At 38.5% G+C, this 27,172-nt stretch overlaps 3 protein-coding genes across 4 annotated transcripts; 2 read left to right on the forward strand and 1 right to left on the reverse strand.

The window, feature by feature from the left end:
* The first annotated feature begins 434 nt into the window (after positions 1-434).
* On the forward strand, positions 435-4,125 carry LOC308684349 (uncharacterized protein). Its single transcript, XM_081355506.1, has 6 exons — positions 435-650; positions 1,572-1,592; positions 1,694-1,838; positions 1,962-2,164; positions 2,264-2,396; positions 2,822-4,125. Exons 2-6 carry the CDS (start codon positions 1,580-1,582, stop codon positions 4,023-4,025), a joined length of 1,698 nt encoding a protein of 565 aa, XP_081211632.1. The 5' UTR covers positions 435-650; positions 1,572-1,579; the 3' UTR covers positions 4,026-4,125.
* Positions 4,126-4,427: 302 nt separating this feature from the next.
* rab8b (RAB8B, member RAS oncogene family) lies at positions 4,428-10,157 on the reverse strand. Its single transcript, XM_081351500.1, has 8 exons — positions 9,764-10,157; positions 8,024-8,084; positions 7,633-7,693; positions 7,463-7,540; positions 7,279-7,368; positions 7,076-7,141; positions 6,906-6,956; positions 4,428-6,717 (listed from the first exon to the last, which is right to left on the reverse strand). Exons 1-8 carry the CDS (start codon positions 9,885-9,887, stop codon positions 6,625-6,627), a joined length of 624 nt encoding a protein of 207 aa, XP_081207626.1. The 5' UTR covers positions 9,888-10,157; the 3' UTR covers positions 4,428-6,624.
* A 7,850-nt stretch (positions 10,158-18,007) lies between these two features.
* On the forward strand, positions 18,008-25,510 carry dapk2a (death-associated protein kinase 2a). 2 transcript variants are annotated; one of them, XM_081359939.1, is made up of 10 exons: positions 18,008-18,130; positions 20,799-20,866; positions 22,016-22,253; positions 22,395-22,533; positions 22,705-22,834; positions 23,143-23,191; positions 23,284-23,310; positions 23,395-23,547; positions 23,658-23,703; positions 24,243-25,510. In XM_081359939.1, exons 2-10 carry the CDS (start codon positions 20,842-20,844, stop codon positions 24,867-24,869), a joined length of 1,434 nt encoding a protein of 477 aa, XP_081216065.1. In that variant the 5' UTR covers positions 18,008-18,130; positions 20,799-20,841; the 3' UTR covers positions 24,870-25,510. The 2 variants fall into 2 exon arrangements, with proteins under 2 accessions (XP_081216065.1, XP_081216064.1); XM_081359938.1 differs by having other exon boundaries at positions 22,032-22,253.
* The last annotated feature ends 1,662 nt before the right edge of the window (positions 25,511-27,172 follow it).

The following is a 27,172-nucleotide window of genomic DNA, read 5'->3' on the forward strand; positions in this document are numbered from 1 at the left end:
ATGAGCCTTACTTGGGCTACGGACGCGTCATCTACTGTGTGGACATCATCTTCTGGTACATTCGTGTCCTCGACATCTTTGGAGTTAACAAGTATTTGGGACCGTATGTCATGATGATTGGTAAAATGGTGAGAACTAACATGAAAACTTGAATATGAATGGCTCAAAAGCTTTTTGTTTGTTTGTTTTTCCTAACAATAATGGTGTTTTTATGTGTGTGTGTGTGTGTGTGTGTGTGTGTGTGTGTGTGTGCAGATGATTGACATGCTGTACTTTGTGGTGATCATGCTGGTGGTTCTCATGAGCTTCGGCGTGGCACGTCAGGCCATCCTGCACCCGGACGAGGAGCCGACGTGGCGTCTGGCGAGGAATATCTTCTACATGCCCTACTGGATGATCTATGGAGAAGTGTTTGCTGACTCGATAGACCGTAAGACTAGAGTTCATAGTAAGATTCTGTTTCCTGATTCATGTGTGGATGATACGTCTGGTCTCCATTCCACCCTTTCTGTATCTGTGAACTCTGCAGAAAGATTTGTGTCTCATCTCCTGATCATGTGACCATTCACACTGCCGTGGCTTTCGCCCTCTACTGAATCATGTGTGATGGACTGAGTGTGTGACAGTGCTGGTCTTTACCTACCCTGCTTGTGAGTTTTAGGTTTTTTGCTGTGTCTTCTAATTGTTCATAGTCGTTGACTGATGTTTTTTTTTCACTTTTACGTTTCTGTTCAAGCATTCTGCTACTCTGGTATTTATGTGTGGTAGCACTAACTGTTGTATCCCTTGGTTACATTTCTTCTGCTTGTATATTCTCATTTGCAAGTTGCTAAATGAATAAATGTAAATAGTATAGTAATTAGTATAGTAGTTCATATTTAAAAATTACACTAAGTAATTTTTTTATAATATATATAACAATAATATCTATAACAGTATAACAAAGGACATATAAAACACAAAATGGTAGTTGTACCATTATATGGTACACATGTATATGTGAAAGTATTGTTATGAAATGACTTAAAACATAAATTATTGAATGTCATGAAGTACACTACCATTCAAAAATGTGGGGTCAGTCTCATATGCTCACCCAGGCTGCATTTATTTGATCACAAATACAGTAAAAACATTTTTATTTTTATTTATTTAAAACGTAATTTATTCCTGTGATAGCATAGCTGAATTTTCAGCATCATTGTCTTCAGTGTCACATCCTTCAGAAATCATTCTCATATGCTGATTTGTTGCTCAAGACACATTTCTTATTATTATCAATGCTGAAAATGGTTGTGCTGCTTAATATTTTTGTGATAATCTTTGTCCCTGAATCTCTGATGAATAGAAAGTTCAAAATGTCAGTATTTATTTGAAATAGAAATATTTTGATCAGTTTTTTGAACAGTAGTGTATCTTTTCTAACTTCCCTTAAAAAGAGATGTACAAAATTCTTTAACTAATCTTCATAATGCACTGTAAGATATTGCCAACATATAGGTGGCTGATTGTGAAATGATAAAAACAGTTTTTATCTGTGTTTTCTCTCATTCTTTTCTACATACTCTTAGTCTATGCGATGGAGATTAATCGTAAGTGTAAAATTATTCCACTATACCCACAATTCAATGTAATTATCAAACACTGTAGAATTACGTCATGATTGCATCTTAACCTCTGTTATGTACGACAGCACCCTGTGGTGAAAATATGTATGATGAAGATGGAAAAAAGCTCCCTCCGTGTATACCTGGGGCCTGGCTCACACCTGCCATCATGGCCTGTTACCTATTGGTAGCCAACATCCTACTGGTCAACCTGCTCATTGCTGTATTCAAGTGAGTCAAAGACTAAATATAACGCTTACCCTGTAACATAAAGCAGTGATGTGAGCCATAGCTCTGTATTATGTTCTCATTTATCCATTATCAACTCATCAAGAGAACTCATTCCCTTCACAGTAACACGTTCTTTGAAGTGAAATCCATCTCCAACCAAATATGGAAGTTCCAGCGCTACCAGCTTATCATGACGTTCCATGACAGACCAGTGCTTCCTCCTCCTCTCATCATCTTTAGCCACATATACATTGTGTTGAAGCGCCTGTGCTGCCGCTGCAGAAAGAAACAAGAAGGGGAGCTGGACGAGAGAGACCGCGGGCTGAGTTATTACTCCCGTTACTCGTTTTTACTGCTTCAGTCTATCAATGTTACAGCAACTTATTTTAAAACTGGCTATTATCATCTTTTTTCTTTTTTTTCAGAGTTGACTCTGAGTCTGGAGGAACTGAAGGGTCTGTATGAGTTTGAGGAACAGTGTGTGGAGGAGTACTTTAGAGAGAAGGAGGACGAAACGCATTCTTCCAATGATGAGCGAATCCGAATCACTTCCCAGAGGTACTGGATGGAAAACAACAACTGCACCTGCAAATGTAGTTTCAGGGCTCAACAAGTTTTTTCTGCTGCAGAATGATCTATTTTTACTTTTGCAATTTCACCAAATCCAGGATTTGCCATCTAGCCAGATTGATAACTTTCTTTTGGTGACAAATAAGCAGAATTTGCAAAAACGATGTAGAATACATCACAGAAATCCAAACATTTAAGTTTAAAAAGCATAAAAAAATGGATGTACTGAATCAATGAATGTAAAATGTTCACCGGTAATGTCCCAAAAGATCCAGTGACAGTTCTGTCAGATGGCCCAAAACTCTCGCACACTGGCTTTGGGCAAACAGGCCGTTCTTATTGTTGAGCCCTGCATTTAGAATAACAATTGAGTTTAAAACGACAACAACCATTTGAAACTCTTGCTGTTGCAGGGTTGAGAACATGTCCATGCGCCTGGAGGAGGTGAATGAACGAGAGCACTCCATGAAAGCCTCTCTTCAGACAATTGACTTGCGCTTGGCTCAGCTGGAGGAGTTCTCTGGCCGCATGATGCACGCGCTGGAGCGGCTGGCTGGCATCGACCGCTGCGAGCTGGTCCGCTCTCGATCCGGGAGCACAGTGGCCGTCGACCAATCCGGCCTGCTTCGTCGCGGCAGTGTCAACAGTGCTGACGGCTACAGTTTGTACCGCTGGCACCTGGATGCCGAGGACCGTGGTGATGAGATGTCAGGGGACAGGAAGGGCCAAACAGAGAATCGTGGCAGTATTGGCAGCGGCGAGCTCCTTCAAAATCCTCAACATGTTTCATCCTACGGTCCCACATTGGAAGTGGTCCCCCTTCGGCAGAGGTCACGCTCCAGCTCCAGCGTGGACATCCTCATCTCTCCCTGTGAGTCACAAGGCGGAGGCCAGAGTTCTCAATCCCCAAAACTCACCTCCGCTCATCTCCCTAAAGACCCACATATTCTGCTAGAAGCTAGGATAGACGCAGCAATGGCACATCCTCTGGAAAGGGCGCAGTCCCTGAGGCAGTACCCAACTGAAACTCAAAGTAACTCACTTTCGTACGGGAACAGATCCCAAAGCAGTACACTGTATGTCTCTGTTGCACAGTCGAGGTTGGGCAATTCGGAAAACACGTGGGCTTCGGAGCCTCACGGCCTACAGGATCAAGCAAGCAGATCGCCAACGCTAGGTCGCTGGCCTCCACGCTTCGATTACAAAGTTCATCCCTCCCCGTTCGGCCTTTCACCCAAGACATCTTCAGAGAAATCAAGACAGATAGAGGACCAAGATAAGGAAGGAGCTTCTAAGGAGAGCAAGAAAACAAAAACGCAACAAGAGGAAGGCGAGGAGAAGAAGAATGACGAGAATGAGACGGAGGCAAATAGCGAAAGCACCAAAACAGAGGTGGGAGAAGAGAAGAGAGAAGAGCTGACAGACTCAGATCACTTGTATGTAGCAGAGGACAGGATGTACCCCTCACTCAGATCTAAGAGTCTGAACACTAATCCACGAAAGGTGAAGGCCGCAGGGGACGTCCTGGATAAACCTCGAGCAGCCAGTAGCGTGAAAGACCTGGCTGGGGCCTTTGAAGTCAACACCAATAACTCCAGACCCTCTAGAGAGACATAATTTTATTAAGATAATCGCAGGAGTGCAAGCTTAAAGAAGCGGATGAAGTGTTGTTTTTTTATTATTTTCCTGTATGGAATACGCTTCTAACTAACATTAGTTATGCTCATGCACTGACATCTTAGCTAAAAAGCATACTTCATTCATATTTATGAGGTACGTAATAAAACCTGGTAATGAAAAGGGAAATAAGGGTCTACCTCTGTGCTGTAGATATTAAATATCCCATTTTTCGAAATAAAGGGAAATTTAACTTTCATTGATGCTGTTTATTATTCAGCAACTTCACATCTTTCCAAATTTCTATTCCAAATAAAGCAGAATAATATTATGATATCATATAAATGATATATTATCTTATATGGTAAAGCATCATAAAAAAATAAATCAGGCACATGTAAATAACTTAGAAAAGATATTTTAATCTTTTTTACATAATCAGTTAACTCTGACATATTATAGAACAGACATTCTGACATATTACAGAACAGACAAGAAAATCAAGGAAGACGTTATAAAACAGGACATAAAAGCTTGCATTGAATAGTCAGTAAGACTTTATGCTCATATGGGAGGTTGAGTGCTGTCACTGTTTCATTGAAAAATATGCAAATGTGCCTGCATGCATATTCAAAAACATGACTACAGGGCCATTAAAGAGATAGCTCACCCAAAAATGAAAAATATATCATCATTTACTTATGCTCATGTTATTCAAAACCTGTATGACTTTCTTTCTTCTACGGAACACAAAAGTTTTGGTTACCATTGACTTCCATTGTATGGACAAAAAACAACAATACATTTCTTGTTCCAAAAATATTTTCTTTTGTGTTCCACAGAACAAATAAAGACATACAGGTTTAGAATGACATGAGGGTGAGTAAATGATGACCGAAATTTTTTTTTTTGGGTGGACTATCCCTTTAAGTGGATATGGCACACCTCCGAGCAGCGGTTCTATCAAACAGATACAAAACAGCCAATGGAACTCGAGCAATCGTACACCCTTAAACATAAACAGTAGAATCAATCATTCGTTCATTCTGAGTAACTTAAGTGACTGTGAATTTGTAGATTCTCAGCGTTTCAGTTTGAATTTTGTGTTTGAATTTGTAACAGGCTCACATGGAATCTGTACATGGAAAAATTCGCAGATTTACGCAGAAATTTAACGTCTGATATGCTCAAAGGTAATAAGAGTTTAGTACTCTCAGCTCTGGTTAACAAATTTGACCATGTTTAAAACCATTCAGCAGAATTTCAATGGATGTCCCCCCCAGAAATAGAAATCTGGGCCTGGTAAAAGCCCAATAAGCTCAGAGGACACTTGAACACAAACCATCTAGTGCAATCTTGCACTCTTTTTTGAGTGGCTGCCTTCACAAGCAGGACTTTAAGTGGTTTATGAAGTGAGGAGGCTCTACGAGAGACCCACACACACACACAGATAACAGTGCACGACTTAAAAAAAAGATATTGTTGCAGTGTGGTTATTGTAAACACTACATGACTTCACACTCATAAGAGTCTTATAAAAGAGGGAATTAAAAAAAGACAATGTACAGAATACTGTGACGACATTTAAATGAGTTTAAAAAATAAGTATTAACAAATAAATCTCACATAAGCACAGGTTAACATGTTTTATATGAAGTGGTGAGTAAAAGATGCTTACGTATAAAAATATAATACCATTAGTAAATGTAATACTGTATATACTAATATACAGGGCCTAGCTGGCTGCTGCTGCTTCAACAAGCATTAGGAAAAGGGTCCTAGCCCTCTCTTCTCATTCTTTCGCTCTCTTTTCATGCTCAATATGTAATATATGAGAAATCACAACCAAAAAAGAAAGAAATTTTGACTTAATATTAATCACAGTTTTTGATTTCTTTTTACTTTGGTCTCTGTTACAATTAAGGTTAATAACGTAAAGTCAGGGAAAGGGGGAAGACTACAACCTGTGGAACGCTGCTTTATATTCAACAGTTTATTGCTGCTTTGGAACAGTAACTAAAAACAAATTTAAGTTGATAAAAAAAACATACAACGACAACAAAAATTATATATATATGTCTTTCAGTTTGACCAATATTTAGCTGTCAAACTATCAGGTTCTTCAGTTGCTACTTTAGGTCCAGTCTTTATTGCCAAAAACTGCATAATAGTTGATATCTGTAATCTCTTCATATTCTTTCCTTCATTAAACTGTGCTTTAACAAAGCACTTTAAAATCAATGTAACTATAAATTGTCTATATATAATTAATTACTGACATTTTAAATTGGGGGGGGGGGGGGATCTAATCAAATTTAAATCAGGCTACACTAAATTGTGATTGGCCCAGGGAGGGTTAAGGTTGATGGATATTTTGGTTTAAAAGAAATGTTTTGGGAACAGCTCAAGAGTCTTTTATCTAGCATACTTTCTTCAGGCCTTAGATGAGGCACACTAAAGTCCAGAGCTCTCAGCAGCAGCTAACAGCTGAAAGTCCAGTGGTACTGTAAACTCTCGCATAAACACACACACACCGAGCTCAAACACACAAAGAAATGACTGAAGTCATTCACACACTGAGGCTGCAGGAGTTGCTGGGTTAGAGCAGAGTGCAGCGGAAGAAGCTTGGCTTCTTGGACCGACTCTCTGTGATTTTCACTGCTCCTCCTCCACCCGAAGGGTTATTCTCATTCTAAACACAAAGATGCAAGCAAACAAGAATCCATTCAGCATTAGTGTCAGAGATAAAGCCACATTTCAAAAATATTAACCTACTATTTTGCTTGAGTCAGTGAGCAGTACTAAGCGCATCCATTTTCTTTTTTGATGATGCTGATAAATTTTTTTTAATATAAATATTTTCTACATCAGCATTCTCACCATTTTTCTGTTTAGTCTGGTCATGATGTCCCTAGCAAGAGTGACAAAGGCCTAGAGTTGAAGAAAACAGATATGACACTAGATAAGATGGTATGATACCTTATAAAATATGCAAATCTTGCTCATTCAAATGAATCAAATTAGATCAACATTAGACAATTTTCCCCCACCTCTTCAACATTTGTGCTAGATTTTGCACTGGTTTCCAAAAACTTGATTCCATAATCAATAGCTAGCTGTAGCAACAACAAAAAAAGGGAACTGTTAATAAACACATCAGCATTTTACATACAGCTTGTTCAGGCAATTCATTCGACCAAGGTTTGTTTTAGAAAATAGATTTTTCAGTAATCTTTTTTTTAATTATACATACCTTTTCCCCTTTTTCTTTTGAAACTTGTCTCTTGTCATTCATGTCACATTTGTTACCCAATACCATCCGTTCCACATCCGATGATGCGTGCTGATTAAACAGACAGAAGTGAATCCATATGACAGACTCACAAAATGAAATGAAAACTTCATGCTTGTTTTCTCCAGCGTCAGCTGTTTCTCACCTCCTCAATGTTCCTGATCCAGTTCCTGATGTTGTCAAATGATTTCTCATTTGTGATATCATACACCAGCATAATTCCCTGTGAAAGTGAAAGAAAACAAAAACATAGTAACCACATGCAGAAGAATATCCGGCATTATTTACTCAAAATAATAAGGCATTATAGCTTACCATTGCTCCTCTATAATATGCAGTGGTGATGGTTCTAAACCTCTCCTGTCCGGCTGTATCCCTTTAAGGTCAATTTAAAACACACATTTTAAATATTGTATGTTTACAATGATACTTTGTATACCAGTCAAGGCCAAAAATCAAAACTTAGGGCTGTGGGCCGAAAAATGTTGCATAATTTCCAACAATATTATATTATAAAATGTTTTTTTGTTGTTGTTTTTTATTTTAAATCAAATGTACTTAAATTCTCCACATTCAAACAATAATAGGAAGCCAGTAGATGAATCCAGCAAATGAAGATGTGCTCCAATGGCATGTTTTTCCCCACGCCACGGCAGGCCAGATACCTTTCTACTTTATAATGTATAATGCAGACTTGTCCTCTCACCAGATCTGAAGCTTGATCTTCTTCCCATCCAGCTCAATTGTTCTGATTTTGAAGTCAATTCCTGCAATAATAATGTTTAGAAATAAGTGAAACACTGTATCTCAGTACCTTGTATTCACACATTGGAGTCCTATTATGACACGTTGTGAAAACTGACTCATCTCAGAACACATCACAACTCTTTCCACTGAAAAGGGAATCAACCCATTAGCACGTTTTCATGGTGTAACCATGGATATGGAATGTGTAGAAAGGTCAGAATGGTTTAACATATGCCTGACCGACTAAACTACTACAGTGCTGCAAAAGGCTTTACACACAATGCATGTAAAACTGTTGAATTTGGTAGCAACAGAGTGTGATCCTCTGCTTATGGCAATTATGAGAAAACTTGGCAATGTGTGTATTGAGGCATACAATCCTGCCACCAGTGAAAGCTCGGACAGGACATGGGACGGGATGTGACACAGCAGTATTGTCCATGGCAATAGGGGAAGTCTGTGGCATAACAATGACAAAAGGTCAAGGAACTCTCGCACAGGTTTCACACAGGAAATGACATATTGGTCCCCGGTAGAGACGAGCCTTCCCAAAGTTGTGTCAAAAATATCACAACAAATAACGTGTTCAAGAACTATAAACCTGGTGAACTAGGCTAGTCCATGTATGTGTACAATTGCTTGTGACATGTATGATTTTGCACATTCTTATTTTGAGGGGTTCCTATCCCGGAATAACAATATAGGTCAGCTGACTTCAACAGTTTACTGCTTCAAGGTAATAATAGTGCTAAAGTTGCAATGAAACGGAAGTAGTGACACATCTTCCTGTATTATGACTAATCAGATTATCAAAAAAATAGAAAATATGTAGGGCGGGTCTTGGTTTAATACACCGGTTGCAGATTGGATTTTGAGATGTGTGCACTGCAGTCAATAGTGGAGGCAGATGAACACGCGTCTGCTGGGGCGAAGTTTAAGCAGACTTAATGATTATTGGAGAAGTCCTGTATACGTCACCAGAGAAAAGTCTGTCGTTTCACTGGAAGGTCCAGTTAAGACATTCTGAGGTCAAAACATATTGAATGAATGAAACATAAAACATGCACAGATGAATTGTTCACAGTACAATCAATAACATGAGTTTAGAAAACGTTAAGTTGGCATGAAAATAATTGTAATTTCATGCCAACTTTAAGGTTAAAGTGCAATTAAGAACTCAAAAAAAAATCGAATATTTGAGACAAGTCACTTGTGACTGCACACAAATCCGCTTTTTAATCTTATCCAAGTAAAGTGCTGGCTCTGGCCCCCTTGACCTTTTGTTTAGTGGTGAAATGTCAATCTAAACACCTAATCGTCTCTTTAACCACAGAAACGAAAGTGCAGTCCAGCCCACACTGCTAGCGAACAGCTAATCAGGCTGCCATCATGCTAGCTATATCAACACAGCATACTCTCTCGTTTTATTCCAATTACATATAAAAGTAGTATGCCAACTGATCCTGACATGGAAAATCGGATGTTTGTCATTTTAAACGCTAATAAAAACATGTCGATGAATAGCTCAGTAAACGGGCTGTCACATTCACGGCCTCTTCCTGTCACTCCAACAGACAGTCACATGTATGTAAACCTCCATGTATCTCTATAACAGCGTATTTCTCCTCCCGCAGGGCTGCACAGTAAACATTCCTGTAATGTATACATACAATTCAAATAGTCATAGTGTTAAACTGACCTATAGTGGAGATGAAAGTGGTGTTAAACGCGTCCTCGCTGAATCGAAACAGCAGACACGTCTTGCCCACCCCGCTGTCTCCGATGAGCAGCAGTTTGAACAGATAGTCGTACGTTTTCGCCATGTTTCCTGTTTCTCCTGCCTGGCTACCTTGCTTCGGATCGGTAGCAGAGTAGCGGTATTCGGCTAACGGTACATAAAAGATGCGATTGAACTTGTGTTTCCTGACTTTTCTGCACACAGCAGTGAGGAAAAGACTGGGCGTGTCTGTCGTGACGCCATCGCGAAGCCATAAACGTCAAGAGCGACAGAAGGCACTAGTGTGGAAGTCCCTTGCCTTTCCCCTCAACAAATTCATAATGATCACTTCATAACGATGACTGCAAAAGTCCCTGCGACCATGAAGACGATGGCCATAAAGAAATAAAAAAATATGAGATAAAAAGTCACAATTATGACATAAAAAGTCATAATATACTGCGTTTGTTGTCATAATTATGATAATTTTTTATTTATTAGTTTATACTTGAAATAATAATAATAATTATTATTTCCTATTTAGCCTACCTCCTAGTTGCTTACCCTACGTTTTATTTCCCTATGAGAAATTTTCTTTACATTTAAATTTCAATTGTAGACTATAGTAAAATTCCATCAAACTGAATTGAATAAACTAAATGAATAATTTAATTCTAAATGAGTAAAAACGAGCCCAATAAAACATTTTGTATAAATCTTAATGGAACAAGGTAATGGGTCGTTTAGTATAATGTGATTCGTATTCATAAAAAAAAAATGAAAACGTTTAAATTTACGAATAGGCTTCCATATTCTTGAGTTTCCTCTGTTCGCGTTGTGCAGCTCTTTGATCGATTTCCGGGGTCACGAAAAGAAGCAGCTTCAATTTATTGAGACAGCCGTTACTTTTACTTACATTTGGGGAAAAACCGGACTTTCTGATTCAAATTATTCATAATGTGGTTTAATTTTTCTTTGTCGTAATAACCACATGATTTCTGAATTTTAGCTATGATATCACCATTTGTTTATCCCGAATTTCCCTTGAATCCACCATGCTAATATTCTCCGCCAATCTTTCAGCCAGAGTCATATAACGTTACATCTCTCTATGGCTCTGCTTTCAGCCTACTATTGAAAAACATTCATATATTATTATGGCATCAAATTTTATATATATATTTGTAATTTTATTTAAAAACGTTTTAATGACAGTTAGGGCTAATAAGTTTATTATGACTGATAAACTAGAATACAGGGGGGAAAAATCTGAAAGGTTTGAATTGTGGTTGTGTTACCGCCTGCTGGAGGAGAGCGGTACTTCACCGCCGTAGAGTCCCTGAGATAGTCCGCTTCTCTGGAGCAAAAACGGGATGATAAGTAAACAATCTCGAATTGCGTCAGTGCATTGGACGTGTTTGCATTTAATCTACCCTGAAATGTAAAAAAGTGGTAGCAGCAGATTTGAAAATCTGGTATGGGCCTGTCTGGCGACAGCAATGAACTTTTAAAGATGAACCAGATAGCCTATCGTGTAAGAATGCCAGATAGTATAGTGATTTTTAAAATACAGCATATTTATAGTTTGTTTCACTGGTTCAGAAAGTGAGGTTGGTGTGTGTAACCAGATAATTGACATGAAATCACTTGATCATTTCTGTAATGATTCTCTTTTTACTGGTTAGTACTTTTTTTACTGGATTTTATTGTGTGAACCTAATATTTTATTCAACAAATGCTATTCTCAAAGTCCTGTTTTAAGCTGAGATAATGAATTTGTACACATCACCATTTCTCAATCTCTGTATAGTTCAAATCTTGAAGTAAAGGTCATTTTTATGGACAATTTTGTACCTCTACACTCCACATAAACCTGTCATGTCGCATTGCCATCATGCCAGAGCTAAAGGTATACATTTGCTTTTAGCTGTCTTAATCACTTTCTAAAGGGGTGATTGTTTTGATTCTATCTTGAATGATCTGTGTACATGTTCTCCATTCTCAGTCAAATGAAGAGGAGACTGGTTGCCCAGTGGGTAATAAAGGAGGCAGGCTTGGATAGAGAGATGAGAAGCTATCACTTCTTGACTTTGAGAACATGATCTTCAAGTAAAATTGTTTCGTCACGTAAGTAACTGTACCATTTTAAATATAAGCATATGTAATTATCATGAAATTAATCATCAACTGTCTTTAAACATTAAGCATTAAACATTAATCTATTACAGTCAGTTAAGCCCAGGGCAGGTCATTTTGATGGCTAAAACAATGCAAGCATAGTTTATTAAATAGCATAATAGGCTGTTCTGCAGCTCACCAATCCATCATGAGGTTGTATCAGTATTTAGAGTCCAAACCCAGTGGAAATGGCTCAGTGGCTCTAAGAACACATCACGTTAAAGGAGACAAGAACCATGCAACCAATCTACTCAATACTAACCTCATACAGAGCACTTACTGTAATATTATCTCAATGCTTTATTGAGTTATGCTGTGTGGTGTTATGGGTTCTAATGTGTAGTCAAATACTATTGTATCATACAAACAGTGTGGAGTTGCTGGATTGGGTTTACAGAAACTCTAGGTTTAAATGTGACAGGCTGTGCTCACATAATCTACCATTGAAAGATAAAGTCCTGGGAAAACAGAAAACAGCAGGAGTGCAACAAAAACTATATATATAATCAGAGCAGGTATTCAAATACATTTTCCAAATATGTTTTATTATAATAATATCTCTGTACCATTGTATTTGCATTAACAATGTTTAGCATTTTGCAACTGTGGAAGCCATACTCTACTGAAGTTACGCATATACTGCACACACTAACATGAAAATGATGACTTTATAATTCTAAACTTAAATGTGTAGCTTTTGCATTCACCTACAACTATGGTGTTTCTTCAAATAAAATGGTGACTATGACTTCTTGTTCTCCAGACGAAGTTTCCACCACTTATGATTCTGTTAAAAACAACAGTTTCAGCATTTTTTTCACAACATAAATTAATGCAAAAATGATGTATATTTGTTTGTAATTATGTCAGGTCTCATCTCACCTTCTTCCCCAGGATGTTTTGTGTGTGTGGCTGCATCTCATCCAAACTTGCATATGTATTGCTGTCTGTCACTCGAATGTCCTCATAGGTGTTGCTCTCAGGCATGTGTTGATAGGTGTCATTGTCACGTTGTTCAAGTATGTCTTGATAGTGGTTTTCTGCTAAAAGGATGTTGTCGATGGGCTTTGCACGGTTGTCATACACTAGCCCTGGCTGGTCCTTCTGCCCCGAGTGAACCACGGACGAGGCCTGGTAGAGTGGATTGGGCTGTAGGGCTACTTTGTCAGTTTGTGGCACTCGGCCAGCTCCAGTATGGTGTTTTTTAAGTTCGAGGACAGCGTAAGCGCAGGAGGCTGTTTTGGGTGGAAGTAAGGGATGTTGTTTACGGGTGGAGGGCATAAGATTACAAGAGTTAGAGGTTAGAGACTGATCGTTTTCATGGTGGAGAGGCCACTTTAACTGAGGGTTGTAGCCCTTAGTGTCTATGATATCACTTCTGCCGTTTACTCTTTCGTCTCCACCTGACCTTCCAGACGTCCCTGATTCTGAAAAGCTGGGTTGTTCATGTGAAGGATTTTTACCTGGAAAACCAGCGCTTAAGGCATTCCGAAGTGGTGCACTTTTCTTTGGCACCGGTGGAATTTTCATACCCTAATGATTGAAGCCATACAGTGCATACATGAATTTTAACATATGTAAAAAAAAGAATGTACGCCACAGAATTAGCCGTGGTTACCAGAGAGATAGTAACCAAGGAAGCAGCTGATATGGTTACCTGTGACAGGCTGTTCCTATCAATAGAGGTGGAGGTGGTGAGTTTCCGGACACTTTTAGAAGACAGAACGGGAGGCGTGCTAAGCGGGACATTGTTAGTTTGTTCCCATAAACTTCTTAGAGCCTTAACGCTCACTCCTGAATTAACCCAGGGCTTATTTTTAACCACATCATAAAGTTCATTTGTGGCATCCTAGAAGAAAGAAACACAAAAGTACAGACATTGTAAAACAATTCTTAACATGCTAGTATTCTATTTGTTATGTATTTAAAGGTGCACTTAGTAATTCTTTGTTTATATTGTGCTGGCCAATATGCCCAACACCTAGACGCTAAAGCAAACAATTTCCTTTCTGATGCCTTTATATAAGTGCTTTATTCACAGAAAGCAATGATTTAGTTTCTCCACAAGCAAAACTGTCCAATAACAAAAGATTACCAAGATAGTATTTGGCTAGTGATCTTAAAGGAACACGCCGACTTTTTGGGACTTTAGCTTATTCAATATATCCCCCAGAGTTAGATAAGTCCATACATACCTTTTTCATCTCCGTGTGTGCCGTAACCCTGTCTGACGCACCCACCGCTAGCCTAGCTTAGCACAAAGACTGGAGGCAAATGGCTCCAGCTAGCATACTGCTCCCAATAAGTGACAAAATAATGCCAACATTTAGCTGCTAGCTGGAGCCATTTACCTCCAGTATTTGTGCTAAGCTAGGTAGCTGTGGGTGCCTCAGACAGAGTTACGGCACGCACTGAGATGAGAAGGGTATGTGTGGACTTATCTAACTCTGGGGGATACGGTGAATAAGCTAAAGTCCCAAAAATTCGGCGTGTTCCATTTAATATGGAGCTGGGGCTGCATGTCAAATAAAACAGCTTATAATAGGCTATGATTAAATGTATTTTTCATTTAATATGCATCAACTTGACTTTAAACAGTTTTTAAAAGTATCAATTTCTTTATGGGTGAAAGTTTTTTTTAATAAGGAATAATTACTGAGTGCACCTTTACAAAGAATGCAAAAATGGTTGACTTTACCTCTCCTACAGAATCCATCTCTGTGTTGTATGAAGTCAGGTACTCTCCAAAAGGCTGGATTGGTGTGGTTTTAAAGTGATCGATCAGCTCTGTGAGACTGTTGTGTGTGGTGGAATCACCAGAAATGGTGAACATGCCAGTCTTGGTTTGATTTATGACAAAATGGCGACAACGATCCTGTCCTCTGTGAACATAAAGCATTAGAGAAATGAAACAACTCGAAACATAGCAGCTTCAAACTGTACATTGTGGGGGGTTTTGCCATAATATACTTAGGATTTACTAAAAATGACAAAATCTTGTTTGTAAACTACATTAGTTCACATGAACTAAGAAAGAACAACGCTTCTACATAATTTATTAACTTAGGTACTGTTAATTTTGACAGTTACATTTTTAAAACCAAAAGTTGTATCTGCTAACATTTGTTATTGCGCTGTGAACTAACATTAAAGAAGATTAATAAATGCTGTAAAATGATATTGTTTATTCTGCAGTTCATGTTAGCTAATGCATAAATAATGTTAACAAATTAAATCTTATGGTAAAGTGTTACAGAGAAATCTTTATTCTTACTTGTATGAAAGAATATATCCACTGGCTTTTTCACTGAGTCTGATAAGGAAGCAACCAACATTCTTGTCTCGGAGCTGATCTTCTGCTTCACTGCAAACAGCAACAGTTACCACAGTGTACCAGTGCAACTGCCTCAATACACAATCATAAACATTTGGATCTCATTCGCCTGCACCCGGACAGTATACGTTCAGATGGTTTTACAGATCATGGTGAAACAGTTACTGTTACCAAACTTCTCATTTCTCATTAGTTCTTACTGCCTGGAGATGAAGCCCTGGAACCAGGGTGGAAAACTTCCGTCACACAGGATGAGCACAGCCTGAGTCTCCACAAACCACTTTATGATGGGCTCCCTCTGTCCTCTGTCCGTGGTGAGATCTCCCTCCATTCTTTCCATCTGCTTTTCATTTAATCTCTCAGATATCTTCATCTTCTGGTACATAGCTGCCTCTATCTGCTCCATTGTGAGCTTCTCACAAGCGCACTGAACACATCCAATAAACCATCTTCAAAAATTCATCACTCATTCACTGCGACAGGAAGAATGGCACACTTCATTTGCCTAGTTTCCTCATACGTAAATCTTGCGAGTATAACAGGTTCTATTGTTTGAGTTTATTTGCCTAGTCAATAACAACTTACAGGTAATGTGATTTCATTGCATTATCTTTGGATGGTTCTTCCGCCAGAGTTGCCATCCTTAAAAATATTAAAGATTAAAAATATAGATTGGATCAGGAACTAGGCCAACCACTGCACAATTTCATAGACTATACAGTATTAATACATAAGTGAATATACTTAGCTGGGAAGAGAAAAGTTTCAGAGTCTTATAATTAATAGAAGTCATTTCAATGATATTGATTATTGACCTAAAAGCATAAAGACATTTCAACCAAATATTTATTGACTCTATATTTGCATTTCATTTTTAGTTAGTGTTTTAGATTAAATTTGAAAACTAATATGACAGTGTTGGCTATGTAAATAACACGATGAAACAAAGGAGTGTCCAAAATAAACAGTCTTTATTAACAAATCAAAATCCACATGCAAGAGATCACAGGAGAAAAACTACCACATAGAAAAACACATAAGCGTAAACGAGACTAAAGAAAAAACTGAATGAACTGATGGCTTACATACACAGACGAGTATTCAACGGAAATCAGAACAGGTGCGTAAATTAGGAACTATAGAAACTAATAAGCACAGGGAACTCTGGAATCCCAGAATAGGGAAAACCGAACCAAAACACAATGAAACTAAACAGACATAGAACTACATGTTACATTAGTCCCCCCTCCCGGAAGGCTCGTCCCCATGCCATAAAAAGTCAAATCGAGGAGGGAGCTCTGGAGGACGACATGTAGCAGGCGAAGGGTAGGACATGAGATGAGAGGAGATGGAGCCAGGAGCAGGGGAAGCCAGGTGGGGACCCAGACAACAGCCAGGATGAAGGCCCACAGCGGAGTCGACGGAGGAAGGAGCCAGTTTAATCAGTTGGACATCAGATGGAGACAGAGCCGATGGAGGTGAAGACACAGGCGGAGATGGAGAGCTGATGGGTCCACGCTGAAGGTTCAGGCGACCGAGGCGCCGCTACAGCGACGAGTGTCCGAGGGGGAGCCAGGGTGCCAGAGGACTGAGCGGAGCAGTGTGGGACTGAAGACCAAAGCAGAGCCGGAGGGAAGGTGGAGCCCGACGGAGCCGAAGGGCGCAGCTGGAGACCCGGAAGTCCGTATAGTGTAGGCAGCACGTCTGACCAAGACGGTGCCGGAGGGACGAGGGAGCCCGCTAGAGCCGTAAGGGTGATAGTCATGCAGGAGCCGAGGGAGAGAGGAGCCAAGGTGGAGGCGGAGGGTGGCTGGGCTCTGGGGCTGAAGTGGGGCTGGTGATGTCATCCACAGTGGGGCAGATGGTGAATGCTGATCCTTTATTCACCAGCACCCACTCCACATACGCGGCGAAATATCCCAGAGGACCGTTCACTGCCAGGTGAGCCTTGGACTGTTGTGGTAAAAAATGCAGAGCGAACGGTTCAGATAGTAAGTTAGGCACACCAGTTCTAAAGAGTCCCTTGTGTGGTCATCCACAGGCATAGCAGTTGGATAGCGAGTAGGTCCATTGTGAGGGGGAAGAGGGAAAAAAGAAATGAATCCAATCTAGGTTCGTTCTTCTGTAATGGTGCTTGTGTAAATTGCATGACGAAACAAAGGAGTATCCAAATCAAACAGTCTCCATTAACAAATCAAAATCCACACGGAGGAGATCATAAAACTACTTTACAGCCAGGACAGGAACTAGTCTTGAATTTATAGCAATCATACAAACAAGGAATACACCTCTTCTATGATGAACATTTAAATTATTGAATTAATTTAATATTTTTGATAGCTTTTACTGTACAACTAAAAGTCTTATTAAAACAAATCTTGGTTAAAAGTATGACATGATCTTTATTATTATATTTACTTAAAAGTAACTAGCCTATTTGCAAGTTTTTCATTACTTCAGCAAAAACTAAATCCACTATTTTCCACGTGTTAAAAGTGATAATTTTTAGCACATGTCAGCAGCAGTAAAGAGAAGAGAGGAGTGAGACAACGAACAACATTGATTAATCTGACTGAAACTGACTGCAGTGAGCGACATAGCGACTAAACGGGCAGGTGACAACATTATTCAGAAGAATCCTTTATGTTTTTTTTTTTTTGTTTTTTTTTAAGTCATGGGACAAGCCTGTCAGTGTGTTGTCGTTTTTACGCTCAGGCATGAGTTCAACAGGTGGCGTGTCCACTTTTAGAAACAAGCTGCTGGGACTCACGACGAGTGCACTGTCCTCTATGAAAAACGCATGAAAGGATTCAGAACGTATTTGTTGGTGATGACAGGTAGGCTATCTTGTGCTTGTACTAATGATCTTAAACATATGCATTTTTTTCCACACAAACTCTTTGGTTAAGCCCTTAAATGTTACTTTTTTTATTACAGAACGTCTGCTCGTGCTTGTGTAACTAGAATATTTCTAAATATTTTTTCTAATGCCTAAAGAAGTGCAGTAGCCTACACCGTCTTTTTTTGAGATCATATGGTAATGGTAATCCGGTGTTGTGACGATCAGACCTATTTAGGGTGACTGCTAGTAGGCTAGATAAAGCTGCCATGTTTGTCAGGTAAAAATGCTTCTTTCTAGCTGCACAATATATAGAAATTATCGAAATATCGCAAATGTATATACAGTGTTGGGGAAGTTACTTTTAAAAAGTAGTGTTTGCTCGTTACTCGTTACTTTTTAAAAAAGTAATCCGTTACTTTAGTTAGTTACCCGTTTGGAAAGTAACTTTTTACGTTACTCGTTACTTTTACGTTACTTTTATGTTGCTTGACTTTGGGCAGAACCCAATATCTGTTCCTAAATATGTAGACATAAAGTTATACAATGGAGGACATAACAGGTAATTATTTTGTGTTCTTTATTATAAAAAATAGTACCAATTTCGAAAGAAAAAAAGTCCTTCTCATTGGCGCTGCTGTGTGCGGCAACTTTTATTCTCAGCCGGCTCTGCATCATGGGGTAGAGTGCGACACTCCGCGATGAGCAGCGCGCCCTGCGTCACTTCTCTCCGCTCCGCTCCCCCTATCCACCGAACTTTAAATTTCGGCAACAGCCAATAAAGCGCTCCTGCTCTCTAACACCGGTGCGAATCGCGTCTTGATAGCATAGGACAAAATGATATAGAAGACATAAGCTTAGTTTTCAGACATACGACTCACTCTATCAAGGGAGTAGGAGAAAAAAAAGAGATTTTGAGAAAAAAAAAAAAATATTTTGTTACACATATTCAAGCTTTCTATATATTTCTCAGGTCTGTGAGACAAGTATAGCTTATCTGAGTTTCGGTTCATTTACAGTATGGAGACGAGCTCAGTTCACGCGCTGGTGCCGTCATGATTATTTTGCATGCTATATTTACTTATTTATTAAATTCAGGCAATTAATTGGTTGGTAAAACATTGATTAAAATTAAGATAAAATTAATACAAAACGAAATTCGTTTTAAAGAAAGTCTTTCTACAAAAACAAACTTAATAAAGTGGTCTAAATCATGTCTGCCCACTCCATTTATCTCCCGATATATTGCACAAAATTATGATCTTACTCATGCTTTTCACTTTTCATATAATCAACATAGATTAAATTATTTATTTATTTATTTTATTTAAACATAAATGTGAAACATTGATTAAAAATAAGATACAATTAATACAAAACGAAATTCACTTTAAATACAGGTTTTCTACAAAAACAAACTTAATAAAGTGGTCAAAATCATGTCTCCACACAAAATTTTTATTTTATTTAATTTAAACATAAATATGAAACTAATTTGTTTTCTTCAGTTCTCAACAGTTCTCTTCTCTCAAGCGCGCAGCTGAGGCAGTGTTGCTGTCAAATATATCCATGGAAAAAGTAACGTTGCGCCGAATTGAAAAAGGAACTACGTTTCGTTACCAAATTTTTAGTAGTAACGCGTTACACTACTTTTTACCCGAAAAAGTAGTTACGTTACTGTAACGCGTTACTTTGTAACGCGTTACACACAACACTGTGTATATATCGCAATATGCATATCGCAACAACAAGCAATAACTGGGGTCATGAACAAAAGACAAAGAGAAAATCACTCAGTGCTCGGCTGAATAACTTTTGAAGCTTTAATAAGAATCAGTATATTTTAATTCATAGGCCTACAGTAAAAAAGCAGTGTTTTATTTTTACATTTGATTATTCAATTTCTGTTATTAAATAAATCTAATGTAGGAAACCCTGAACCTCGTGGTTTACACTTATGTTAAAATAGCACTTCTTATGCTACAGTAAAACACTGCTGTTCACTGTCAGGAGTTGTGGGTACGTTTTCTTATCACAAAAAGAATGTGAAACGCAGTAGGCTATGTAGGTTATATCATTTTAAATATAGGCCTATTTTAAAGATAATTTTAGTTCATTTTACACACTTTAAGAATGATAGTATCGCATATCGAATATCGCATTATTTAATGAGTTATCGCATATCGCATTTTTCTTCAATATTGTGCAGCCCTACTCAAGATGAGCTCCTTTAACATCTGTCATAACATCAAAAGGTAGCCTACATCTGATCTGCTAATAGCATGGGAAGCACATCTTGTAAGTCAGAAAATACCTGTCAAAACAGATATTTGCATTTTGTGAGTTTGTTTTTTCATTTTCCATTTTAGACACACGTTTTCCTTGGATAAATGTAGGCTAAATATAGTCGAGGCCTCGTCGTCGTTATCTTGCACACTTGAGTAAGATCTAAATTAGTCTCTCCATCATGAATGAAATATTTAGGTCACAACAAACTATGTATGGTCAGCTTTATTGTAGCCTAGTAGGCTATGCAATAAAAGGCCATTTTGACTGACATGCACAGATCATTTATATTGTTCTTTAAACAATTGTAAGTCTTTGTGTATACTATTTGTTATGAGTCCAGTAAATCTAAGAAAAGTTTTTGTTTTGTTTTAAATAAGATCACAATGGCTGTGTTCAAGCAGCAGCAGGTTGAGAATTTCTATGAGATTGGAGAGGAACTTGGAAGGTAAGAATTTTGCTGTTTACTTAGTGATTTATTGATTTACTTGCTGATTGCTGCAATAGCCTATGTGATGATCAGTGTTGCCAGATTGGAAATGTCAAAGTATCGTACCAGAAGCTCAAAATGATATTGAAGACATGCGTAACACCTCGTTCATGTTCTTCTCACAGTAGACGTAGAATCCACAGCTAGATCAATGAGTATAGAAGCCCTATGATTACAACGACCATCATTTGAAGTGTCACACAATTCTGAAATGATTGTACATTATGTCATTATTGATCGTACGAGGTCAAATACAAATACGATAATTATCATAGGTCTGGCAACACTGGTGATGATACACATTACACAGATGCATTCATAGGTGCCATGTATAGGGGGACATATTGAGTCATTCGCCCACCCAAAACTTTCATCCCAGCACAGTGCTTGTGAAAATCAGAGATTAAAACTGCTCTAACAGTGTGAAAACATCAACAATGTAATTGAGTCCTGATATTAACTGAATATAACAACTAACAATCTGTGTGAAAAAATAGTATGAAATAATAATATATATTAGTAATTAATATATAATAATTAATAATATTAATCAATAAGTTATGTTATACTATTTAATAAAATATTCATAATAATTCTTAATATTAATTATATTAATAATAAATAATATATTTAAATGAGTGCTGTCAAATCGATTAATCGCATCTAACATAAAAGTTTTTGTATACATAATATATATGTGTGTAAATATATATATATATATGTATATGTATAAATATATGTCTGTGTGTGTATACAGTATATATAATATATATATAAATATAACTATATATATATATATATATATATATACACATACATATATTATGTAAACAAAAACTTTTATGTTAGTTGTGATTAATCGCAATTGATCAATTTGACAGCACTAATTTAAATTAATGTCCTGTTTCCTTTACACTCACAAGATGCATTATGGTGCCTTGCTTGTATTAAGTCTCAATTTAAGACTGTTGTGATTCCACAGTGTAGTTTCAAATCTGAAAATCTTTTCTAGAAATACCTTTTATATATGCCTTTATATATGCTTTTGTATATGGTTATTTATTTATATTTATAATATGAAATTGTTGTCTGTGTGTTTTATAACAGTTCATGTGTCTTTCAGCGGGCAGTTTGCAATTGTTAAGCAGTGTCGTGAAAAGTGCTCAGGCCGGGATTTTGCAGCTAAGTTCATAAAGAAACGCCAGAGTAATGCTAGCCGGCGAGGTGTGCTCCGAGAAGAGATCGAGCGAGAGGTCAACATCCTACAGCAGATACAGCATCCCAATATTGTCATGCTACATGATGTGTTTGAGAACAAGACAGATGTGGTGCTGATTTTGGAGCTGTGAGTAAAGCTTGTATTAATGCTAATACAAATGATTTAATTATTATATGAGTTTGCGATTGCATCATTTTTTTTAAGTGCATATTTTAGTTTTAGTACACCTGCCTATGCTTATTGAGAAGAGATTATGTATTTTTATAGGGTGTCTGGAGGAGAGCTTTTCGACTTTCTGGCACAGAAAGAGTCTTTAAGTGAGGAGGAAGCCACACAGTTTATTAAACAGATTCTTGAGGGTGTTCACTATTTACACACAAGGAATATTGCTCATTTTGACTTGAAGGTACAGTACACCCACTGGTCTCATAACACTGCTCAGATTATTACAGTACAGCATATTTGCGCTGACAGATGTGGAACACTGAAGAATTCTCTGTCAGTAGAACAGTGTGTCTTTGTGTGCATATGAGTGTGGGTGTGCTCCTGTGTGTATAATTTATTTTCCGGTTCGCAGCCTGAAAACATCATGCTTCTGGATAAGAACGCCCCACTTCCCCGGATCAAACTCATTGATTTTGGCTTGGCCCACAAGATTGCTGAAGGAGTTGAATTTAAAAACATCTTTGGAACACCAGAGTTTGTTGGTATGATGTGTGTTCTGTTTAAACCCTAAAGCCTGCAGCCTTAACCGTGCACACTGGGGCCATTCGCACAGAAAATGTTTTCGCGTTGAAAAACGTGAGTCGCAGGGTTGTGGAACGAACTTGAGTTCTGCATTTTTAGAGCGCTGTGTAATGCAGCGGCACTCAAACACATGCGTCTAGCTCATGTTCACATAGAAAAAACAATGGAAAAGCAGCACAGTGGAATGCAAAAACATGTTCTGTGTGAACAACCTTTTTTTAAATTCTTATTGTTTTGTTCCTCTTTATACTACATATCGTTTTTTCAGCTCCAGAAATTGTGAATTATGAACCACTGGGACTGGAAGCAGATATGTGGTAAGATCATTTTTTTATGTATATTAAATAAAATATCTCAATAAGTTGATGTTTTTTTTTATTTCAAATAATTAAGTGCTTTCTTTTTATAGGAGTGTTGGTGTTATTACATATATTCTGTAAGTACACAATTTTTTTTAAGCTTATAAATATAATAATGTGTGATTTTAGTGATGTTCTGCTAATATGCTTTCTAAATGCAGGTTGAGCGGGGCGTCTCCTTTCCTTGGAGAAACGAAGCAAGACACCCTGGGAAACATCTCAGCCATGAACTATGAGTTTGATGATGAATTCTTTGGCCACACCAGTGAGCTTGCCAAGAAGTTTATACGACAACTGCTAGAAAAGGACACCAAGTGAGTGAGCAGACATCATCTGAGGTCATGTGTATTTGAGTGTGAGCTTTGAGCTTGTGCTTGTTTTTAAGTAATATGGCATTAATTACCATCTCAATTATGTATTTCAGAAAGAGACTTACAATTCAAGATGCCTTGAACCACCCTTGGATCAAGGTATGTTATCAGCTTGAGATTGTTTACCTGAAAGGCATTTAAGGCCCTTTCACAGTCACACCAAGGACAATATCAATATCAGTAAAGATAACAATAAAGTTTTAGTTTTAAAAACTGTTCTAAATCTAAAATAACAGTTCACACCATCCACACCACAACTATAACAATAACACAGAGGAATTATATAATTGGACTAACTTTTTTCCATCTGATGAAGCATAAAAACATTGACCGCCAATATAAGCAACCACACCAACGCACAATAACGCCTGCGACTTTAAACGCCTGAGCTCTTTAAAGCAGTATGGATTCCATTCCAAAGCAGAGTCCATCCTGCTTTAAAGAGCTTGAGCATTTGAAGTCGTAGACATTACTGTGCTTTGGTGTGGTTTCTAATATAGTCATCATTATTGTCATCTTTATAGTTATCATTCTTGTCTTTATAGTACCGTGCATTTTGACATTCCCTCTATTTCATGCTTTCTCTCTCTTAATCTTTAAATATCTCTCTCAATCTTAACCCCATTGTCTATTGGCAGTCTAATGAGCATAAGGACGAGCGCAGTAAAGCACCAGAGAGGAAGAGAGAGCGTAGGCAGCTGAAGACGAAGCGTCTTAAAGAGTACACCATCAAGTCCCACTCCAGCATGCCTCCTAATAACACCTACATCAACTTTGAACGCTTCGCACAGGTGGAAGAGGACGTGTCAGCAATGGAGGGCACTTTCTGCCAGTTGGCGTCGGCCCACGACTCCTTGCAGGAGGACATTGATGCACTAGTGTCCATTTACAATGAGAAAGAGATGTGGTACAAAGAAGAAAGCGAAAGCATCAGACACGAGTTGTCCCAGCTTCGTTATGAGTTTCGTAAAGTCGAAGCCCAGAGACGGGGCGTTCACGATGACATGAGGAGCGTGGATGGCAGCGTTAGCCGAGTGAGCGAGCGATACAAGGAGAGGCAGACACGTTTTGAGGCCCTGCAGAAGGAGCTCTGTGCCGAGCTGCAGTGGGTACAGGAAGTGGTGGGTTCATTCCAGGTCACCTTCCCAAACTGTAGCTTTAGCAGCGTGTTTAATACCGATGTCAATGAGGCACTGAAAGAGTTGCTGAATAGATCCTGTGGAGGAGACCTGCTGACCGGCAGCAACCTGGACCAGCAGAGATGACATATTAATAACCCACCATCCACTGATCACACATCGTTATATAAACACTGGCGAGGTAAACATGCCGAAGATACTGCGCTGGGACATATAGATCTGAATAAAAGCAGGTATGGTCAGTCAGAGAGAGCTATACATTAAATATAAAACTATTGCGTCTGTTCTGATTATTTATGGTTGACAGTTTAAAGATATAGACAGTCATCCTAACATAATCTCAACTGAAGTAATATATTAACAGGTTTATTATGCAGTTTGGAAAAGTATGAAATTTGATTTGAGTAATTTCCAAACTATTTCCCTTATTCAGTTTTCTAAATTGAATAATTTATAAAAAATAATTTTATCATACAAGCAGAGTGATTTTATGGCTAAAGTTTAGTGATCGTTTGGTGATTGTCAAGCACGACTGAATGAATTAAAGGAACACGAATGTGTAAACAAATTACCAGCAACAGATAAAGGAGTAAATGATCATTTAATTCATACTGTACTGAATGTTTAATTCAGACTGTACTTTGCTGTTTGGTGATCGTGCAACATCAAATCACATTTACAGTATCAAACTGATTTGTCAGATTTGAATATATGCAAGTTATAAAGCGTTTTAGGTTTCTTGTCATTATGTAAGTTTATACTATCACTTTGAGAAAACCAATGAAAAAAACCTTGATGATTTTACGATATATCAAATACAATGCTGTATGAACAATTTATGTTAAATATGGTCTGAAAAATCTAGAGAGGTTTGGACATTTGAATCAGGAAAAGTATGAAATTTTTTATTTGAAAATGTGTAAGAACCCTGTATTCATTAATTAATGTTTTGTAAAATATATATATTAATAGGGTCATTCCATCTCAAGCGCTCCAAAAATTTAAATTTGGCTGCCTGACTATTTTAAATTTGCCTTCATTTTTTTTGTGATTACCTCTTATGTATTGGTATTGCAAAGTCACCAGTTTTTTATTGTTATTTTAAAATATGCACTGGAGATCCTAAACTTCCATATATCCTAAATATTGACAGCCGCTGTGGTTAAACCAAGTTTTTTTTTTTTTTATATCCATTCATAAAAAAATAGAAAAAATCTAAATTTGCAATTGGACCACTTGAGATGGATTGACCCAATAATAATAATAATTTAAAAATGCGTATTTATCCTTCTTGCGCTTGCTCATTGGCTTCCTCAATCATTGGCTTCGACTCTGTTGTTAATACCATGTCTGGGCGGAGCAGAGTGGTAGCGATGTTTTCTGGGAACTTGTGCCGCCTTCCTAGGTTGACCTGGAGCTGCCAGTCCCGCGGAGCTAGACCGATGAGGTGCCTTCTCCCCAGCTCTGATGAAGGGGTTGTGCTGTTTGGGGGCGTGCTGATTCTTGCTATCTTGAAACGCTGTGTTGATTGTATCCGCCAAAGACTGTATGGCGCCAGCGATATCGCCCTTCACACTTTGCCTTCAAATAGCAACTGAGGATGTGCTCCAAGGTGCCCCTCCTCTTGCACAGTTGGCACGCTGGAGTGTTTGCCATTCCCCAGCTATGTAGGTTGGCCGGGCTGGGGAGAACGTCATAAACTGATTGGATGTGAAATTGAATGCATAGCAGAGCTCTGACCAGGTGATCTTGTGAGATTCTGCATGCTCCCATCTGGTCCAGGCTCCTTGTTTGTACATACCAACCATCTTGGTGCAGCGATTTTCCTCCACCTCTGCTCTTATCTCATCCTGTACCAGTTGACGCTTCACTTTTCCATGGGTTTTGTCAAAGCAAGGTTTGGGAAAACCACCCAGTCCTGCCCGCCCCACCACCACAGTGCCCACCAAAATATTGTGCCACAGTCATGCCTCCGCTCTGTTGAAAGCTTCCTGTGCCTGCCACTTCCTTCTAGTCTTCACGAAGATTCCTGCGGTTGCAACTTTAGCGTCAGAGGAGTCTCGGTACATCATATCCTCCCTGGCTTGAGCAACTTTAAACTCCTCCACCAGACCGCTGATGGGGAGCTGCAGTTTGGTGGAATGCCCATACCCCATGCCCCAACCACCTCCAGAGAAACTGACTGATGTTTTTTCCTTGAACCTCCACTGTTGTCATTGGCACCTCGTACACTAGCAGGAGCCAGAGTAGCCTTGGCAGGACAGGCTTTGAACTTCCTGGAAGCCCCGATTTGTCTTTCGCTGTAAGCCAGGCAGTCAGGTCGCTCTTGGTATGCTGAAATGCGGCTGTGTCCTTTATGGAGCTGTCAAAAATCTTGCCCAGGCTCTTGACCGGTTTTTCCTGTCACCGTTGGAATCTGGGTCCCTGCC

Source organism: Scardinius erythrophthalmus, assembly GCF_964197995.2.
Source record: "Scardinius erythrophthalmus genome assembly, chromosome: 2".
NCBI classification, from domain to species: domain Eukaryota; kingdom Metazoa; phylum Chordata; class Actinopteri; order Cypriniformes; family Leuciscidae; genus Scardinius; species Scardinius erythrophthalmus.

Coding starts and splice junctions, on each gene's coding strand:
- LOC308684349 (XM_081355506.1), top strand. Junction 1,839..1,961: donor CTGCTCATTGCTGTATTCAA/GTGAGTCAAAGA, acceptor TTCCCTTCACAG/TAACACGTTCTTTGAAGTGA. Junction 2,165..2,263: donor CGAGAGAGACCGCGGGCTGA/GTTATTACTCCC, acceptor CTTTTTTTTCAG/AGTTGACTCTGAGTCTGGAG.
- rab8b (XM_081351500.1), bottom strand. CDS start 9,887: ATGGCGAAAACGTACGACTATCTGTTCAAACTGCTGCTCATCGGAGAC. Junction 8,085..9,763: donor CACTTTCATCTCCACTATAG/GTCAGTTTAACA, acceptor TTATTATTGCAG/GAATTGACTTCAAAATCAGA. Junction 6,957..7,075: donor CTAGCACAAATGTTGAAGAG/GTGGGGGAAAAT, acceptor CTTCAACTCTAG/GCCTTTGTCACTCTTGCTAG.
- dapk2a (XM_081359938.1), top strand. CDS start 20,805: ATGGCTGTGTTCAAGCAGCAGCAGGTTGAGAATTTCTATGAGATTGGA. Junction 22,254..22,394: donor GTGGTGCTGATTTTGGAGCT/GTGAGTAAAGCT, acceptor GTATTTTTATAG/GGTGTCTGGAGGAGAGCTTT. Junction 22,835..23,142: donor TGGAACACCAGAGTTTGTTG/GTATGATGTGTG, acceptor TCGTTTTTTCAG/CTCCAGAAATTGTGAATTAT.